Source organism: Manis pentadactyla, chromosome X (genome assembly GCF_030020395.1).
Source record: "Manis pentadactyla isolate mManPen7 chromosome X, mManPen7.hap1, whole genome shotgun sequence".
NCBI classification, from domain to species: Eukaryota; Metazoa; Chordata; class Mammalia; order Pholidota; family Manidae; genus Manis; species Manis pentadactyla.
Genome location: NC_080038.1, coordinates 25,834,020 through 25,854,774, shown reverse-complemented (window position 1 = coordinate 25,854,774; position 20,755 = coordinate 25,834,020). Strand labels below are relative to the sequence as shown.

At 37.5% G+C, this 20,755-nt stretch overlaps 1 protein-coding gene across 6 annotated transcripts in view; it reads left to right on the top strand.

Moving 5' to 3' along the window:
* DMD (dystrophin) overlaps positions 1-20,755 on the top strand; it is a 2,193,636-nt gene that overhangs the window by 1,457,403 nt on the left and 715,478 nt on the right. For all 6 annotated transcript variants that reach the window (XM_036917975.2, XM_057495970.1, XM_057495969.1 and 3 more), the window contains one exon: positions 6,013-6,177. In XM_036917975.2, the coding sequence (XP_036773870.2) occupies positions 6,013-6,177 (165 nt within the window). The remainder of the gene's footprint in view (positions 1-6,012; positions 6,178-20,755) is intronic.

Here is a 20,755-nt window from a genome sequence, read left to right as displayed (position 1 = left end):
TTCTCCCTATTAGTTGCATGAAATATCTTTTTCCATACCTTCATTTTTAGTCTGTGTATGTCTTTGGGTTTAAAGTGAGTCTCTTGTAGGCAGCATGTAGATGGGTCTTGTTTTTTTATCCATTCTGTGATTCTGTGTCTTTTGATTGGTGCATTCAGTCCATTTACATTTAGGGTGATTATCGATAGGTGTGTACTTATTGCCATTGCAGACTTTAGATTCGTGGTTACCAAAGTTTCAAGGTTAACTTCCTTTCTATATAAGCATCTAACTTAATTCACTTAATAAGCTATTACAAACACAATCTAAAGGTTCTTTATTTTCTCCTCCTTATTCTTCCTCATCCATTCTTTATATATAAGGTATCATATTCTGTACTCTGTCCATCCTTTGATTGACTTTGGGGACAGTTGATTTAATTTTCCATTTGTTTAGTAATGAACTGTTCTACTTTATTTACTGTGGTTTTATTGCCTCTGGTGACAGCTATTAAACCTTAGGAACACTTCCATCTATAGTAGTCCCTCCAAAATACACTGTAGAGATGGTTTGTGGGAGGTAAATTCTCTCAGCTTTTGCTTATCTGGAAATTGTTTAATCCCTCCTTCAAATTTAAATGATAATATTGTTGGATAAGGTATTCCTAGTTTAAGGCTCTTATGTTTCATTGCATTAAATACATTATGCCACTCCCTTCTGGCCTGTAACGTTTCTGCTGAGAAGTCTGATGTTAGCCTGATGGGCTTTCCTTTGTATGTGATCTTATTTCTCTCTCTGGCTGCTTTTAATAGTCTGTCCATATCCTTAATTTTTGCCATTTTAATTACTATATGTCTTGATGTTGTCTTTCTTGGATCCCTTGTGTTGGGAGATCTGTGCACCGCCATGGTCTGAGAGACTATCTTCTTCCCCAGATTGGGGAAGTTTTTCAGCAATTACCTCCCCAAAGTCACTTGCTATACCTTTTTCTCTCTCTTCTTCTTCTGTTACTCCTATAGTATGAATATTGTTCTGTTTGGATTGGTCACACAGTTCTCTCAATATTCTTTCATTCTTAGAGACCCTTTTTACTCTCTGTGCCTCAGTGTCTTTGTATTCCTCTTTTCTAATTTCTATTTCATTTACTGTCTCCTCCACAGTATCTAATCTGTTTTTAATACCCTCCATTGTGCTCTTCAATGCTTGGATCTCCGACCGGAATTCATTCCTGAGCTCTTGAATACTTTTCTGTACCTCCATGAGCATGTTAATGATTTTTATTTTGAAATCTCTTTCAGGAAGTTTCATGAGGTTGATTTCATTTGAATCTTTCTCAGGTGTTGTATTCATAATTTTACTTTGAACCAGGTTCCTTGGTATTTCATATTTGTATATGGTGCCCTCTAGTGACCAGAAGCTCCACTCTCTGGAGCTAGTGAGCCCCTGAAGCAATGTCGGGGGTCGCAGAGGATCAGTATTCATGCCTGTGGGGAGGAAAGAGCTGTTTCCTGCTTCCCAGCTGCTATGCCTGTCTCCACTGCATGAACCAGTGGGCCGAGTACACAGATATAAGCCTCTATGCTTTGCGTTTGTAGTTGCTGTAAATGGGGCTTCCCTCTCGCTGGCCTAATGCCAGGGTAGGATTTGCCGGTTTGCGAGCCAGGTGGGAATGGCCAAGAGAAAGGTGCAGTAGGCTGCAAATCACAGAGGGGGTCCTTGGAGCTGTGTAGCCAGCCAGGGAGCTGGAGTCCCTGAAGATCGAGTAAGTTCCCAACCTTCTGGGCAGAGTGCACCCAGACAATTTCGCTACCTGTCCTTTCTCCTGAGCAGTAAACTCTGTGCAGTCCTTGCCCCTTTAGCAGTCCTCTTGCTTTTAGGAAGTCTCTCAGACTGCCCACCTTTCTTTTGTCCCAGAGCAGCCAGATATGGATCCCTGCTTTACACAAGCAGCTGGAATCTCAGTCTCTCCAGGTATTCTGCCTGTCTTAGCTTTCCAACCCCCTACTCACGAGAATACAATGCAAGCACCATGAAATGTAGGTTTGTGCTCCCAGAGCAGATCTCGGGAGTTAGGTATTCAGCAGTCCCAGACCTCCCCTCCCTCCCTGCTCTGTTTCTCTTCCTCCCACTGGTGAGCTGGGGTGTGGGAAGGGCTTGGGTCCCACCAGGCCACAACTTTAGTACATTACCCTGTTCTGTGAGGTTCATTCTTTTCTCCAGGTGTATGCAGGTTGGCGCAGCCCTCTTTCCTGTTGCTCCTTCAGGATTAGTCGTATTAGTTATATTTTTGTATTATATGCTGTTTTAGGAGGAAACCTCTGTCTCACCTCTCATGGTGCCATCTTTCCACACCTGTTATCTTATCCGTGTACTATACAGAAGCCATCAGTTCCTGAACACTGTTTCGAGTGGTGGGGAACACAAAAATTATGTGTGAATGTCTCAGATTCCACCCCAGTGTCAACTAAATGATAGTGTGATGAGAAAATAATCAGAAGATTTGGGTCTGATGGCTATAGGTAGCGTATATCCTATTAGTAATTATTTATTGTTAAGTATATACAGTATAGTTTATCATCCCTGTTTTTTCATCATAAGAAAAGCTAGCAGTCTTCCTTTCTAAATTATTTGCAAAGGTAATACATTTATACTTTTCAAAAGTTAAAAACACATAGTGAAAAATCCCCTACCCCATCCATCATCTCCCTTACCATGCATTGATTTTACTTCCAGAAATATATCTATAAGATAAAATCCTAGAAGTAAACATTCTGGGTCAAATGTTACATGCAGTGTATGGATATTGCCAAATTATATCCATATGTACCTCCCATCAGCCATGTAGAAGAGTCTGTATTTTCACAACCTTGGCAGCATAGTGTGCTTTCAGACTTGGATTTTTGTCAGTGCAACAGATGAAATTTTCATTTCTCTCATGACCAAGGCTTAACTTCTTTTTGTATGTTTACATACAAAATCCATTTGTTTTCTTTTTTGTGAACTGTCATTAACTTTTGTCCTACTTCTTTTCGGGTTGTTAACCTTTTTTAAAATTAATTTGCAGAAATTCTCTTATGTGTTAGGAAAATTAGCTTCTTACCTGAGATTTGAGTTACACATGTTTTGTTTCATAATGTGTCATTTGTCTTTTAACTTTGCCCTTAGTTTTCTTTGCATGCAGAATTTTCTGATTTCTATGTAGTCCAATTTGCTAACATTTTTCTCTGTTAATTAAATCTGTTTGACATGAGGATAAAATTACATTTTCTGTATCATTCACTTCCCTGGACATGTATTCCTACCATGAAAAAAAAAAAGAAAGTAATCCTGAACTTGGAAATTGTTTGTCATTCATTCAACAAATGTTGATTGAAGGCCTATCATTTGTAGGAACCCAGTTCATGCAGAAATGAAACTCAGGGAAGAAGGTCAATGTAACTAAGAAATGAAAAAGTATAAGGTAAATGCTTTGATGGTGGGAAGTCCAAGGTCTGTGAGGATGTATCTAATGCAGATACCATAGCTAAACTGAGAATTCCTTGTGCCATATAATCTCATGATAAGCTATGATTTCATTCTTCCAGATATTAGTTAAATCTCACCTATTTCACTGTTTTCCATCAGGCATCGTTCATGCTCTATAACCAGGAAGTGATGGGTTGGGTGGATGAGAAGGAAATCAACAGTCTTAATTAAAAGTTACACAGATTTCTGTGCTTATATATGAAGCTTAAATGAAACGTGAACTGTTTTGTGATCAGATATGAATGGGTTCTTAGCTCAATTGTAGAGATTTAAGGAAATGTGATGGCTGTTATCTCCAGTAGTTTCATAGTCTAGAGGTTCTTAGATGCTGCAAGTTGAAGCTATAAAGTGCTTTATACATGTACTTGTGAGTAGGAAATAATCCAATAAAAATGAGCTATTTGGTTACATACTTTTAAATTGTGGAAAAGATAAGTTGAAGCCATTAATAAATTGTGTATTCTATACATGGAATTATATTTGTGATATTAAGTATCAGTCACACACTCATACACTCATATTCACACCCACACTCACACACGCACACACACATAAATACAGTATAGCACCATAGATGTCTTTATTGGTTAGAACTCACAAAATACAAATGGGCTTTTATCTACTACTATGTTTACTTGGCTTTATAGCAGAATGCAAGTTAGACAAGGCAGATGCAACATCAAGGTTCATTATTCATGGACAAACATTCTGTGCTACCTGCCCACATTGTTTCCTTTGACTCCTTAACCATACAGGGAAGGGCTGCCAGGTATGAAAATGAATGTTTTTGCAGGTCACCTTGAGTGGAAGCCACAGCCTCTATTCCCTTGTACCTTTTACACTATTTTAGTCATATATACCCAAGGTCTGTATTCCAACTCAGTTTCCCCAATCCAGATGCAGTTCCCTAAAACCAACAAGGCAGACCCAACCTCTTCCCTTCATCTTAAAGTTAGTGTTCCAAGGAAATCTTGTGGGAGCCTAAGGTCGGTCCAAGCTTGCTCTTAACCCTTTATTCATGCTTTTGCATGCATTTTACACAATACATATAAATGTACTTACAACATATTTCAAAATACATATTGTTGGCATATAATAAGAGCCTATGTAAAATGCCTTCCTCTATAAATTGTTTGGTTATTTTGTCCATTAACGTAACTCCTTTCACCCCACAACTCTTGGGTCCAGTTAAACAATGCAATGTTCATTAGTAAGTTCTTTTAAAAGTATTTGAACAATTGTTCCAAAGTATGGGGCATTGCTTGGATGATGCATATATTAGTATGCTTACCCGGTTTACCTTTTAAATATTCTGTATTATCATTCATAATACCATGATGTTATATAATAGATGTATGTCATAACATTTGTGTTATGACATAATGTAATGTTGTACATTATTTTAATAATAATAATATCATAAAGAGTTGCCACTGCAGGTTCACATACTTTATTCACATATACCTGGTTTAGCCCTTGATAATCTGAGGAAAAAAGCTTTGCTCTTGCTTATCCTGGCTCTCTCTGTACTCTGAACTTGAGCAGCAGTAATCATTAACATTTAATGACTTTATTGCCACTCAATGTCACAGAGTATTGCTCTGAACTACTTATAAGGATTACTTTATTTAATCCCTACAGTGGTCCTGTGAAGCAGGTACTGTCATTTTCCCTATTCTATAGGGAATGCATGGAGAGTCAAGAAAACTGGGCTAACTGCTAGGAAAGAGCCGAACAGGATTTAAAACCAAGCAGCCTAACTCAAGACACCATGATGTTGATACTGCCTCCCAAGTTATTTCATGTTTCTCAACCCTGATGTCATCATTCATTTATAAAATTAGGATAATAATAGTATCTATATCATAGGTTATTGGGTGGATTAAAGAAGGCAACAAATGTGAAACTTCCAAACATGGTGCTTGGCTCATAGTAAGCACCCATAATCATTCTGTTATATTCTACTCTAATCCTAATGTTCTTTTGCTTCTCACTCCAATCATCCAATCATTTGGCGTTACTTGGTTACTATAGTACCCACAAATATAGAGCTCACACAAATGCTTACCTCACTGATTTTCTTTGTACCTAAAAGAATTTCCTTGTACAATTTTCCTTAACGTAAAACCAAGTTAGAAGCAAGTATAAAGTCAGAGTGTCTGGCATATAATATACAGCACACTATTATGTTTGGTTAAGAGAGTGGTTAAGTGAAGAATACACTCCTTTTATTGGTTGCAGTTGGGTATGCATCTGTATGGGGGTGTGTTTTGAATTTCCAACAAAGGCTTATTATCTTTAAATCAGAATTTTTGGAAAGACTATTAATAATTCTTAGTACATGAATAAAGTTTTAACATGTAACACATGAAAGTAATCAATATCATGCTGTTAAAATACCAAATTATGTAAATTTCAGTAACATTTTATGGCAAATAACTTTGGAAAATATTTTCTTTTCCTTTTTTTATTTAAACTATGAAAATCTTTTACATTTTTTTCTTGCAGGTTTCTAGAGACTTACCGGAGAAACAAGGAGAAATTGAGGCTCACCTAAAAGACCTTGCACAGCTGGAGGAGCAGTTAAATCATCTGCTTCTGTGGCTGTCTCCTATTAGGAATCGGTTGGAAATTTACAGTCAACCAAATCAAACAGGATCATTTGACATTAAGGTAGGGACTTTTTTGCTTTAAATATTGTTTTCCAAAAGAATGGCAATATCTTTGAGATAATTAAGTTTCTCATTCATTATCATAATCATCATTGTCACAATACTGATGATGATAATGATGATTATTTGATAAGCATTTTGTTTTTTCTTCCTGCATTTACTAGCAATAATGTACTCATTAAACACATATCACTCGAATGCCTTCATCATATTTGTTAGTATGATCCATTTTTGATCCCTAATTTAATTACACCTAATATGTTTATAGACTCCTTATCTAAAACTGAAGTTGTTTAGAAGATTAGGTGCTTACAAAATAAAGTATTAGCTCTTTAGTAGACATTATAAAACCCTCTCAGACTCCAGTTTACCTTTCTGTCCTCTTATTCTGCCAACAACCTACCTTATGTTCTAGCCACACAAATTATGTATTATCTTTATATGCAAGGGGTTTCATGCCATGTCTGTGTTGTTGATTCTCTCCATTAAATGACTTCTCTTTTAGCATGATGAATTTTCCTCCATACTTCAAGACTGAGTTCAGTGCCATTACTTCTTCAAAGCTTTCTTCCATACCTTGAGTACCCTAAAACGCTCTTTTAGGATTTCTTATAAGCCTCTCTATCCATCTCCTACAGTCTTTGTATTTGATTTACACTTAAAGTTTATAGACCTCAATTTACTTCATCACATTGTTCTTTGAATGCACAGGATATCTTCTTACTTAACTTCCACTCATTTCTGAACACCGCCATCCCAGGGCCAGTGTATGGTGGGTACTTGTTAGTATTTTTAAATCTATGAATAAAGATAGTAACAAAGCACCAGAATGGTAATGAGATGCTGCAGGTAAGTCTAAGGCTCCAGACAGACATGCCAACTGGACACCACCAGCTCCTCCTTTCAGTGTCCATGTATACACTGATTGTTCCTATATTTTCTCCCTTCCCAAGAGCATATTCCAAGAACTTGTCCCAACTTGATGCCCTGTTTTGTGTCTCCTATGGCCCAACATCCTTAATTAGCCAATCAAATAAATCAATCCATACGAAAGTACAACCTACTAATTAATGTAATGATGGGCAATTTCAGACTAAATAAATCAACATGTTTGAGTAAGGTATTTCTTTTAATTCATTGACCCAAATTATTCAATTACCTTCCAGGATTGTAACAAATTAGTATTTTAATCTCCAGCTGCTTGCTGGTTTGCTCAGAGATGAGGCCAGGATAAAAAGAAGAGTGAGGATCTTCTAGTGAAGAGAAGGTAAAAGTTTAGGAAAAATGGGCTTGATTACAGGTGAGGAGAGAGAGAGACAGGTTTGATACAACTAACAGTTACATTTGCAAAGTACACTCCACTACTCTTATCTTATCTCTTCCTGACGCTTATTGCTACCATTCTGACAGCTATCCCCAAGAGCAGATGATAATTGTGTAAATTGTGGGAAGACATCACTTCACCAGTGCAAAACCCAGGCTACTCTATCGGTGGCATGGTCTTCGGTGTGCAGTCTTATGGTTAACCTCAACTCACAAGAGGCATTACCCAGAACAAACTTAGTTAGCTTTAAGAAAGTGTGCAAGACAGGTAACCACACGGCCTGCACAGTGATGGCGCAGCGGAGATCTTGGCACCAAGGCATGGCTTCTGATGCACTAGTTACCCTGACTTTGGGTCATGTGTGCTCACAGAAACAAGACTGGGTGAGCACAAAGCCCGATCCTCACCCAAGGAAGCCATCAGTTCTGGGCCCACCTAGCTCACACATAGCATCCTCAGAGCTGTTTGACTGGTGCCCTTCCTCCAGTACAACTGCATCTCTTCATTCCTGATCCTTCATTACTCAGTAAATAATCTCAACAAAGAAGTATAGCTAATGGGTCCAATAGACAATGAACTCAGTCAGATTCTCAGATCGAGCATATTCTTAAATGTTTCTTCATTGCGTATTGCAAAGAGGAAAAGCCACCAACTCTTTGCTCCCAACCAGAAATAGCTTTTTTTAACTCACAGACAAAACTGCCTCCCTTTATTTTAAGTATAAATTCCGTTAAAATATGCTTTTTTTGCTAAAACAATGAAAAGTATGTCAATGTTACCAATCTATAGACATGGAATGTATTTAAGAGAAAAGATTACACCGTCCTCTGATACAAATGAATGCTGTTGACTCAACCAAAGAGAGTTTAGTCCTAGCCTTGTGCCCCTGAGAATGGTTCCCAAATACTGAAAACTTGCGCTGGGCTTTATCCATGGCCCATAGGTTCCTGCCAAATGGGTCCCTGCTGATGGGAGGGAAAGCCACTCTCAGCTGTGTTAATCACTTTCCTTTATCCAAGCTGCAAGTCACCACTCTCACTGCTGTGTGGAGTTTCAGAGAGTCATGATATTTGCCTCCTGCAGCTTGGTTTAAATCACTGACGGAAGAGGCAGCTGCTTTTTTCCTGGCACTAAAACTCCTTGGCTTCACTCCTCTATGCATATTCTGAGTCTTTCATCTCTGGAGTGCAGATTTCAAAAATATTCCTTTATCCTTTTTCTTCTGCCTGTGGCTGTATCCAAGGCAGAAAAGAAAATCATAAAATCCTATCAAAATCGTACATATGATGACTTGAGCGAGTCTTCCAATAATTCTCAGACCCCTATCTTGTAATCAGGAAATAGTGACCTGTGTGAATAATTTACTAACTTAACTACTTCTTTATTTCTTTTTGTCTAGCTTCTGTCTATATCAGTATCTAATAAATGATTTATTGAGATTACACAGAGTTCTTCTGCTATAAGATATGTGATTTTAGTCTGTACAACTTGTTGTAGCCCTCTGCTTAAACAGATTAGCCTCTTCTGTTCCTAGCTGAAGAAAAGTGGGAAAATGGACTTAACTATAAATGATTGGAAACCAAAAATAGTTTTAAACAGTTTTGAGGACATGACCATTTTTTTAAATGTAGAGAAAGAAGCACTTTTTAAAAATCTTAAGAACGAGTTCATGCAAATTAAGTCAACATGCACACAGCCTCCATTTCCTAAATTTAAGTAAATTTCCTTTGGCCATGGTAGTCATGGCTACCTCTGAAACAAAGCCTAAGGCCTTGCCATCCAGGGCATTTGTTTTCTCTGGTCAAATTCTGAGCACCTGTTAGAAAAATATGTAATACCCTCTGTGAGCATCAGTGTTGCCTGCTTGGCCCTTCATGCTTATTGATGAACTGCAGCTAGCTGTGTAATGAAACCCAAATAAAAAAAAGCCTTGAGGGCTCTGTTCTAATATATTGTTTATGCTGGAGTGAAAATTGACTGCACATCGCTTGGTTTGTGCAATTTACTCCCAAGATATTCCTATTCAGGAAATCCTGCAAATAGCAATATTCATCTTGAAAATCACCTCACAGAACCCTTAGCAAGCTGAGAAACATAATCAATGAGATCGTGATGTAGAGGGTGAAAATTAGGCGTAATCACAGCCCTCTCCCATCCATCAAGCCCAGTAGAAGGCATGCCTTTGAATTTTGATTTTCAAATGTACTCTCAATTTAGACATAAAATATGTTGATTTCAGATTTCAGAAATGATAATTGAATGTGAAAAACCAGAGACCAGTTAAAATTTCTGAAAAGGGTCTTATGTTTTTAATCTTTAATGAGCACTTTCAATAATGAGCTGGAGGTGTACTTTTTATCTGACATAAAGCTGCCTAACTACTGCTTTCCAAACCTTTCATTGAAATATAAGGTGAAGGGGGACCCACATAATTTCATACTAAGTCTTCGTGACTAAAATACTTTCATGTTGATGACAGGGAGGGTTTTTCCTCGCCTCGAGAATGACTTTCCTTCTGTGGCCTATAAATAAACAGGACATACTGCTCTGCCAGCTCCTTCCTACCATGTACAAAACTTAATCACCCATAATGTCAAATCCACAGTGAAAACTACCAAAGGATACAACTTTAGTGACTGAGTGATACAGTTCGTGAACACCAAAATCATTCTCTGCGTGTATTCATGTTGCTGTGAGTGTTGTCAAAAGAATAATTCTATCAGATAACTTAATAGACAAAGAAGACTTCATTCAAGACTGTTGAAATATGGAAAAGAGATTGAACTCAACTCCACTGAAATAAAAGTCAGGAAACACTGGATGACCTAGTGAAAAAGTGCTGGAGGACATTGGGGGAAGTTTGGTCAGTGTGATTAGGACATCTGTGTTTGCTAGTTGTCACTGATTGAAGGTAAGCTATAGTCCTCCCACAGAGACTGGAAGATAGGGTGCTGTCTTTTCTGATATTTACATTTCAAAGGAATGGCTCTCAGGTCCTAAAAACGATGTTCCTGGGTTGTAGAATGTCTCTCCTCAAAGAGGGGAGAGAAGGAATTTACAATTGAAAGTTTTCTAAAGTAAATGTGCCAAGAAAAGAGAGATCAGGCCTATAATCAGGAAGAAACCTGTCTAAAGTTTAGGGAAGCCAAGGAAAATGTCAAAGCCATCTTTGTCAGCCCTCCCTTTTGCTCAAGGAAAATCAGGTTTCCCAATAAACAACTAGGAAAGCTAGTCCATGTAGTTTCAGAAGCTTTCTGTTGTTGAAATACTGGTTGAACTGACTCTGAGACTTTACAATAGAGGATATTTGCTGGATGGTGTGAGCAATCAGGTAATTAATGAGGCAGATTTTCTATGGAAGTAAGAAGAAAAGCAAAGATTAATGGTTGGAACAGATTATAAACCCAGTTTCTGAGTCCAGAGGGCAGCCAACAAGGAAGAGTCCTAGAAATTGAACTAGAAACATCTTTACATGATAGAGTAAGGATGGACTGGCCATTTGATGACAGTTTGAATGTTTTTGGTGATGGCACAGACATCAGAGAGGTCTTGGTAAGATTGTCCAGTCATAGTTATTGCCAGGAGCAGGACATGAAAGACTGTGGGTTTTCCAGTGAACTTCCTGAGTGGCTGTGGGTAAAATTGCAATATTTCCAGAACCTCTCACCTGGCCTTAGTACATCTCCATATCGATAGGTGTTTCAAAGGGGTTGAGGGCAAGCTCGCACCTGCACTGGAGAGGTTTGGTGGGGTCTTTGGAGCCAGGTCGCAAGAGGCACGGGCGAGCAGTAGTAAATGACTGCTTGTAAGCAATAAACGGGTATCTCCCCCTTTATTTCTCCCTTTGACTGATTTCAGCTTCAAGGGTTTATTTGCCCTGGGCTGGGAACACATTTTCCCCCTGGAGTTACAAGTGGCCCACACTGCATCAACTTCAGGCATGAAGGTTGTCCATATGTGATTTGTGCTGAATAATCCTTCGAAGTATATTATCAGGTTGTCCAACTTCAGCTTTCTGGGCTTCTTTAGATCTTTGGGGGCAAGTTGAACTACAAGACAGTCTACAGTCTCAATAAGGATCTGGGAGGTCAGCTTTTAGTCCCTAATGCTGCCAAGTCAGAAGAATAGGACAAAAGTAGGAAACATTAGTTCAGAGAGTTGCAGCCAGATATCGATGGAAAAAAAAAGTGAAAATTTGGTAAGGACTGACAAAATGTATAAGATAGCAGGATTCAGTCTAGTTTATAGGTAGGTAGAAAAATCTTCTAGATTGCAAGAAAAGGGAAAATAGCTCAAAAGCAATGAACAAGACTAGATAGAATCTGATAACCCATAAGGCTATAGTTTTCTATTGATACATAAAGTTTTTCTCTATGGTCACCTCCCTTTTGATCAGAGATACTCAGATGAAGATTATCTTCTTGACAAAATAAGGCTGGGCTGTTTATTTACATAGGGACAGCAAGGATAGTAGTTGACCACACAGGCCTTTTAAAATTTGTTTTTCTGAAGAATTTCATAAATAATTTCAGATGTGACTTTAAAAGCCTCACAGGGTTAAGAAGCCAAGGCAAGAACTTGCCATCAGTTCTACCTGCAGTACATATTGATTTGGGTGAATTCTTCTATTCTTAAAGTCCTCAAAATATCCTAAGGTTTCCTGGGCCTTCCAGGAAGTGATCTTCCTTATTCACTTGTAAGACTATCCATCCGATCAGCCAGGTACCAGGACTGTTTTCCAAGAGGGCTTTGTAAGCACTGTCTCAGAAAAAGTTAACTGTGGTTCCTCACAGCTACGTTATCATATCTGATTCTATGCACATCATTCTCAAATACGGCATTCCAGTCAAAGCCTTGGTTATATAATCAATTTTCTCAGTTGTGTCCTATTACAAGAAAGATGAATTCTTATTGAACCTATGCAAATAATTATATTGCCATGAATTTAAGAATACTCAATAAGAGTTTCTAAATTCTGGAGGGATCAAGAAGGGAGAAAAAGATAAATATTTCATTTCTGTTTACAAAACTTTAATCTACTGAATTTCTATGAGCTATAGATAGCTTAAAAGAAAAGAAAAAGAAGTTCCTTACATCAAGAAATTAGAACATTAAAGCATCAGCAATGTTCTAACCAAAAGCCCTCATCAAATCATCCTTCATCATTTCATTCAGTTCTATTAAATTGATTCTTGGTTTGCTTGATCTTGGGTTAGCAGTTTCATAAACCCATCAGCTTCTTCACTTAAAGTTCTGGAAATCCTGACTCAATCCAGTGGTATGGTCTCACTGTTATTTAAGAAGAGCTATAAAAAAACCTGTGCCCTAAAGTGCTTAGTGTAGTCCTCACCATGCATCTCTGAGATGTTCCCTTTTTGTTGAAGAGAAGCACTCTAGCCTGTAGCTGATTGCAAGCACTTTCAGGGAAGTCCCAGAGTAAAACAACACCATCTGTAAAAGACAAAAGTCCAGTAGCCATGGTTAAAGATCTGATGAGCATTCATTAGATGAGGACATTTGGTTGTTTCTATAGATTTGGGTGAGCACATTTTAAAGTAATAACTAGAATTATGACTGATAACATTATACTGTCATTGTTAATATTAGGTAAAGCAGGACCAGGACATATCATGGACAGCAATGGCGTTAACAAATTTCTAATAACTTAATACACTTAATGAAATATTTATACTAGTAATATTTGACCCATACAAATATAACCTAGGGAAGGTTAAGCATCTCTTATTTGATGATGCTTTTCATGAAATTCAACATATCAAGCCTCTTTTCACAAGGTGAGAGAACAAAGCCTTTGAGATTTTCAAGTTGGTTTAAGATCAAGATTTCATTGAAGATTTGATTTGTGGAAGGCCAAATATCAATGATTGTCAAAAATATGAAAAGGTTTGAACACTTGGTTAAACAGGATCATGAGTCATTGAAACAAAGCTTGACTACTTATTTAACCAAAGAGAATAAAAGATTTCAGTTTTGAAATAACCTAAATGTCCATTAATAGATAAATGGATAAAGATGTGATACACATACATAATAGAGTACTACTCAGCTATAAAAAAGAATGAAATCTTGCCATTTAGAACAACATGGATGGACCTAGAGGGTATTAAGCTAAGTGGAAAAAAAACAGACAGAAAAAGACATATGATTTCACTTATATGTGGAATCTAAAAAACAAAACAAACAAAACTTAAATAGACACATAAACACAGAGAACAAACTGGTGGTTGCTGTAGGGGAGGGGGCTTGTGGGATGGGTGAAAGAAAAATAAATACAAATAAATAGAGGAGGTCACATGATTGTAGAAGACTGGCTTTTTCAAAAGTGAGATGACTCGGTTCTCTTAAATGATCAAGGACATGATAAAATCAACATATGGCAGGAAATTTTCCTGATAAGACACAAAATCATTGTTGCCTGGGTGAATTACTCAAAGAAAACCCCTTTTACATTCTTGTATAAAGAACCAAGAAAATTTTGTCATTTTAATTAAGAAAAAAAAGAAATTCTAGTGTTGCTGTTGATATACTGTTGTTACCAAAGCTCATTTTTTAAAAGTTTAAAAGAAAACCCATCCAATCATATTCAGTTTTAGCCATATGACATAAAATTATTTTCTGACAAACCTACATCTTTCTATATCCAGTCGGATTTTGTCCTATACTTTTCCTTTTCTTCCTTCTGGAACATCCAGCCATTTTACCTTAGCACAAAATCACCCTCTTCTTATTTAACAAAACACATGATACTAACCTTGCATATGTTATATGCAAAGTTGTTTCTCTTTGGCCTCTGCCTAGAAGTTTCATTTATATATATTGATTATAATTTTTAACCATTATTAACTTATAGAGAAGACTGGGAAGCAAATAAATGTGAACTGTTATATACTAGAATTTTGTAGCAGACTAGCCAAGTTTATGAAAAAAAGTTGAGGTTACCTGTTCAATATGAGAGCTAAGACTTCCTGTCAATACCTGTGGAGGAGAGCTCTGAGATTTTCTTTGCGCTTAGTATGTGATCTTAGGGAAACTGTGGACTAAAATTTTGGTGAGTGACTGCAGCTACACCAAGAGTTGAGGGGTCCATCTGGATGTCTCTAAAACCCATGTGAGTATATCAAATATCCAGTTTATTTCCAAGTAGACCTTTCAGCTTCAGGTGGTTATTTCTGTGGTTCCTAAGTCTCTTGAGAGCCATCTATGGGGGCAGAGATCATAAAGTTCAAGTGACTTATAGGAAGTTAAGAGACTAGAGTGGTAAGAGAAAGGTCTGGTGGGGTGGACAGAGGGATAGAGGAGATAAAGGTTTTCAAAGGGAAAATATCAAAGGACTCAAGGGAGCTGATGGGAAGTTTGAAGGTAATCAAAATAGTGGAGGTGATGGGAAGAGACGGGTCTTAGTTGAGCCAGTTGGGGAGATCTTAAGTTTCCCAAAAGTCCATTCAAATTCCAATTATCTTTAGCAAAATCATGCCATCAAGGAGAGAAACAGATAGCCCCGAAGCAGTAATCTTCAGAGAAGGAGAATCAGAAGAGTGATTTTCCCTTTCCTATGGGAAATTCTCACTCTTCAGATTATAAACTTGAGAAGAGTTTCTTGACTTGAGGATTCCTAGAACAAAGAATTCATGTAGGACTAACACTTTGTGGCCAGGAGGAAATGTATATGGCTTTTACTGTTTCCTTCTTTATGAGGGAGGGGAGAAGAGTGCTTTTCCTCCATCCCTGCCAACCCAAGGAGGTGGCTCCAAAAGAATCTCTATTACCATGTTATTCAGGTCATTCTGCTTATAAAACTCTCAAAATGGTTTAAAAACTGAGTATCTTCTTGAACATTTTAAAGTTGACATCTATTTTCTCCTTTGGCATATTATAAATATTGACATTTAAAAAGTGTTACATTACTCTTTTGAATGTATCCAGTAAAGTTCAAATACCATAGCAATATGATAGCTACCAACTTAAAAAAATTAGATGAAACAAGATCATCTGTAATAAGTAGAAGTGTCATATTATTATTCCTTCTTTAAATCATATTTCCATTCCACTTCACCAAAGAATTGTATCCTAATGTAATATCCATGTTATGCATTTTATTAACAACTGTTATGCTTCTGTATGACCTACCTACATGGATTCAACTTTTGAAAACAATTTCCTGTGACAGTAAGGCCCTAAGTATTTTTTTAAATAAAAATCTAAATTCCTTTAGATTGAGTTATAATTATTAATAATAATATGCCTAGTAATAGAATTACCTCAATATATGTAAGTTTTGATAAATAATTATTAAACTTAATTCAGTAGATTTGTATTGGAAATGAATGTATTAATGAGATGGATGGTTAAATGACAGTACCTTGATTAAAAGAGGATTTATCATTAAAATTTTGAATCATATTTTGATTTGGCATAAATGTGTCTTGAGTACAATGCACCTTTGGGATACATCAGAGGAGGTATGCTTTTATTTTTAGAGAGGACTATCATTAACCAAAAAGTGGGAATGATAACGGAAATGGTGTGTATACCACAGGAACAAATCCAGGCAAATCTGTTGTAGAAGCTGAGGACCTGGGAACGGATTACATGAGCACCATCTGTGCCCACATATCCCTAGGAAAGTCTTTATGTACCTTCAAGGGTACACCCTAGTCTGAAGGTTGCCACTCTAGGAGAAATGGGCGTTCTATGAGAAGAAGAAAGGGTGAATGTAGTCCCTGGCTGGACACTTGTTAAATTGCCAAAATACCATCAAGTTTCTCTCATCACGGTCCATACTTTCAACCATTGAATAGCTCCTTAGTTAAGCAATACTTGTATCATACTGTGGATTCATGCATTTAGTAGTGTCTAAAATCAGCAGTTCTTTTTCACATGTGTGACTTCTAGTTGACATGTCTTCCATTCTGCCTTTGAAGTCGAGGACTTTTTTGGAATTAGATGCAGACTCATCAGACCCTTCCGTGACCCTTCTCAGTACTCAGTCTTATCTGCTGCTGTCCCTGATGTTCAGGTTCACTGCCTCCCATTTCCTGATCCACTCCTGATCAAGGCAGATAATGTACAAGAAACCCAGGACCACTGGAGGCAGCATCTGCAACTAGCATTGATCCTCTGTGTCTGGTTTCTGCTTCATCTCTGGTGATTTCAGTTTCTGCATTTTCAACGGCCCTATCTCCTACTCGTGCCTCCTGTGCTTCAATTCTGGTTGTGCTAACCCCCTAGTATCCTCCCCTTCATTCTGCTCCCACATGAAAGAAAACCTTCAACTACTTGAAGCCTTAATAAATTGGTTAACCTACTAATCCAGTTGATGGTAGAGTTGGGGAGGGGGTGGTCTCCAGGTCCTGATTCTATCATAAGATGTATTGCAATCTCTTAGTTTATTTTCAGCTTCAGGTTTTATATGTCTGCTGTCTGTAATTCCATCCATGCTGTGTAAAAAAATCTCAATCTCAAATAGACTGAATCCTAAGACAGAGCCCTTCAGTACATCACTGGAAACTTCCCTCTGTTTTGACATCATTTCAGCCATCACTTTCCTTTGGTAATTGTTCAATTAGTTACCAAACTCCAATTGCTTTATACCTGACCTAGTTCATATTGTTCCATGCAGCTCCAGAGGGAAGTGGGGTACCCTTCCTGGGACAAGTTCCTTATGAATCCAGTGAAAATGAAGTAAGACAAGGGGAAAGACAGGTTGGGTTAAGGGGTTTTATTTATTACAGCTTGCTCAGTTTGACTAGCCAGGCTCTGCACTGTCTGTCCCCTACTGCTGCAGCACATGCTCTCTCCCCACTGCCTGCCCCTTCTGGCAGGAGCTCCATGGGTGGGTGCATAGAGACTGATGGACACCAGACCAGTTAGGTACCAGGAACGGAGGAGAGGAGAGAATAGCCGTTTTCTTTCTCTCCACCCCTTGCTCTGGATCGACTGGAGGCTCTGCTGTGGTAAACATCCATTGGTATGTAAATAGAGTAAGGCTAGGTGGGAAATTCTGGGTGAAAACTTTTATTTATCACACATTCCATTTTGTCCACAGTCATTCATTTGGAGACTTTATCAAATGTATTGATATATGCACATGAACTTTATTTGCAAATATCCCTGATCTACTTGTCTAGGCAGAGAAAGATATGAGGCGAAGCTCGTGAATTTTTATTCAGGTAAGAAACTATTAACTACAATGTCCTACTGTGTTAAGGTGGCCCACATTCTCAATTTGCTTAGAGGTGAGTTGATGTATAAATATACTGTCAAGGAAGAAGAATTTTCCTCTACCATTCAAAGTTCTTCTGGTTGGTTTCAGGATGAAATTGATGTGGGACAGATTAACTGGAGAGAATAAAATTATTTAATTATGTACATACGGGGAATCCACATGAAAATGAGAGATTCCAAAAGCAGTCAAGTAAAATGAGGTCTGTCATTTTGGAAGGGGGTAGCAGTGCAGGACTACAAAGGGAAGGAAGACAACTCACAGGAAGATGAAAAGGAGTAAATGCTTGGTAAACAAAGGTTTGATGGGCCATCCAGACACAATAGGACAGAGAAGAAATTTAACAGACTTTGGTAAATATGACCTTGTCTACAACCCCTAGTTTAAATTATATTGTAACTATCTATGATAATACTCTCTTCCTGGAGCAGGTCCTCTATCTAAATTCTTTTAGGAAGGTAGGGGGCGGGGCAATCAAAGTTGCTTCCTGTGCCTTTCGTGTCTTGATTGTTTTCAGCTCTAAATAATCTGCATGCCAAAATGGCACATCTTGGGTGGCAAATTTGGCTTCCCCATAATAATACTTCAGTGTAGTATGTGTAATCAGTGCAGAAACATTTACAGTGCAGTGTAGTGGTACTCACTATGCTGTGATAGCCGGAAAGAATGGTATTCAGCAAGGCCAGGATATTGTTTAGAGTGCAGCAGTAACACCTAGAAACTTGTTAAAAATGAACATCCTTCCATTTCTCCTTAAACCACATGAATCAGAATGGATGGGAATGAAGCTCAACAATCTGTTTGAACAAGCCATCCAGAAGATACTTTCAGTTTACTAAAGTTTGGAATCTGTGGTCTTAAGACAGCTTCCTAGAGGATATGATATTTGAACTGGATCTTTAAGAGTAGGAACTGGTAACGTGAAACATGTCTGAGGGAAAGGAAAAGGGTCCCAGACAGAAGACGCAAAAAGAACAAAGATATGGAAATGATTAATGGCATATAACGTGGGAAGAAAAACAAATTCAGTGGTGCTGAAGTGTGGCCCAATTTTGGTGAGGCTTCTATACTGTTTTAAGGAGCTTAGACATTGTCTTTGAAAGAGGTGGCTGGTAAACTCCCAAATTTGAGGAGCATTGTATCCAAAAAGGGACTATAGTCAGGACACTCTTGAAGTCGTTGTAGACTGACATGCTCCTGGGTGAGGAAGTTGATAGTATGGATGAAGAAAACAAGGTGGTTTAAACAATTGTTTCTCAGGTTGTTGCTGGTGACCTATTGATAAGTTAGGAAATCAACTTAGCAGGTAAAATGAAAATGAATAAGATTGTGTAGGGTACAGTATAATATAATACAAATGATCACATCAAATTGCATGTGTAATGGGTAAATATTGTTTTGTGAAACTTTGTTCAGATATAATTTATTTTTGCTTCTAATTTTAAGGCAATCTGCAGATTCTTTTTATACAAAATGAATTAATTAGTACTGTTGGTAAGGTCATACGGGCCTAATTATTATAAAGTTGAGAAGAAATTAATCCTTCTGTGACAACCTTGATAAATGTAAATTATTTATTTATTGAAAAGATATACTTTCCTGTGGTACAAAATTCAAAAGCATAAAAGGGTATAAATCTTCCCTTGAGTCTTTCTCAGTCACCCAGTTTCTCTCCCCAGAGGTTACCAGGTGTATCAGTTTCTTCGCTAGTCTCCAAGGATTGGATTTGAGTGTGTGTGCGTTTGCATGTTTTCTTTCCTTTTCCTGTCCTCTTTGTTTAAAACCAGTGGGTAAAATACTATAAACACTCTTTCTCCACCATGTCTTTTTCCACTTAATGATACATGCTGACAGTTATTTTGTATATTAACACTTTTAGAACATTCTCATCTTTTTTTGCAGTTGCCAACTATTAGATTCAAAAGATCTACCATCGTTCATTTAACCAACATTCCAATTAATAAACACTTGGTTTGTTTCCAAGTTTTGCTCATACTACAATGTAACAACGTGTAACTTCATGCTTGTGTCATTTCACACATTGCAAGTATACCCATAGGATAAGTTCCTAGAAATAAAATGGCTGAGTCCAAATGGCATTTGTTATTTTAGTAAATAGGGCCAAATTGCTATTCATACAGCACCCGTGTCAGTAACATGAAGTTTTTTCCCCACATCTTTGCCAACTCAGTGTGTCATCAACCTTTTTGATCTTTGCTAACCAAGAAAAAAAAAAGACATCTCATTGTAATTTTAATTTGCGTTCTTCTTTTGAGGAAGAATTTTTTTCAGAATGATTTTAATTTCCTTTTCTGTACAGTTTATTACATGTGTGGCCATTTTTTTTCCTATTAGGTTATGGTCTTTTTCTTATTGAGGCAACTGAAGTTTACAACTTGAAGTAAAAACATGGTTTTTGCAACAAATATTCTAGTGAATGTTTCTTATGACAAATGGGTCCTAGTCTTAAGGTTAGAAAAAATTAAAACAAAACTTTGAATTACGTAGGAATGGTCTTTGCCCTTCTTAGCAAACAATCCTGTCTGAAACTCAGAGTGATGACAAATTATAAAATAAGTACAGATTTAATTTTTAAAATTTGGGACAGATATGTGAATATGTGCTTTCTTTTCCTATCAATCTAGTAATATGTAATGGATATAACAGAGTTCATATTTTCAAAGCACCTATGTAAACTAATTCCCACTCTTTCAAAATACTTCCTTAGCTGAAGAAGGCTTGTGGCTTCTCCCTGCATTGCATTTTCTAGCCAAGTTTTAACTAACTCTTTGGAAGTTTAAAATTTCATTCCCACACCTTATTTTTCCTTTTGAAAATCCCAACTACACTTTTCCAATCTTCCAGACAACCCATAGCGATTTGCTCTTTGACTTGCCAGTTTTATTAGTGTCCTGAGAAGTAATTTATATAGATCAAGCAAGTTAATTTTGAGCAGCTGGGGGTTTTCTAATCTCTTTACCCATTCTGGGCACCAGTTCCCTCTCACTGCTA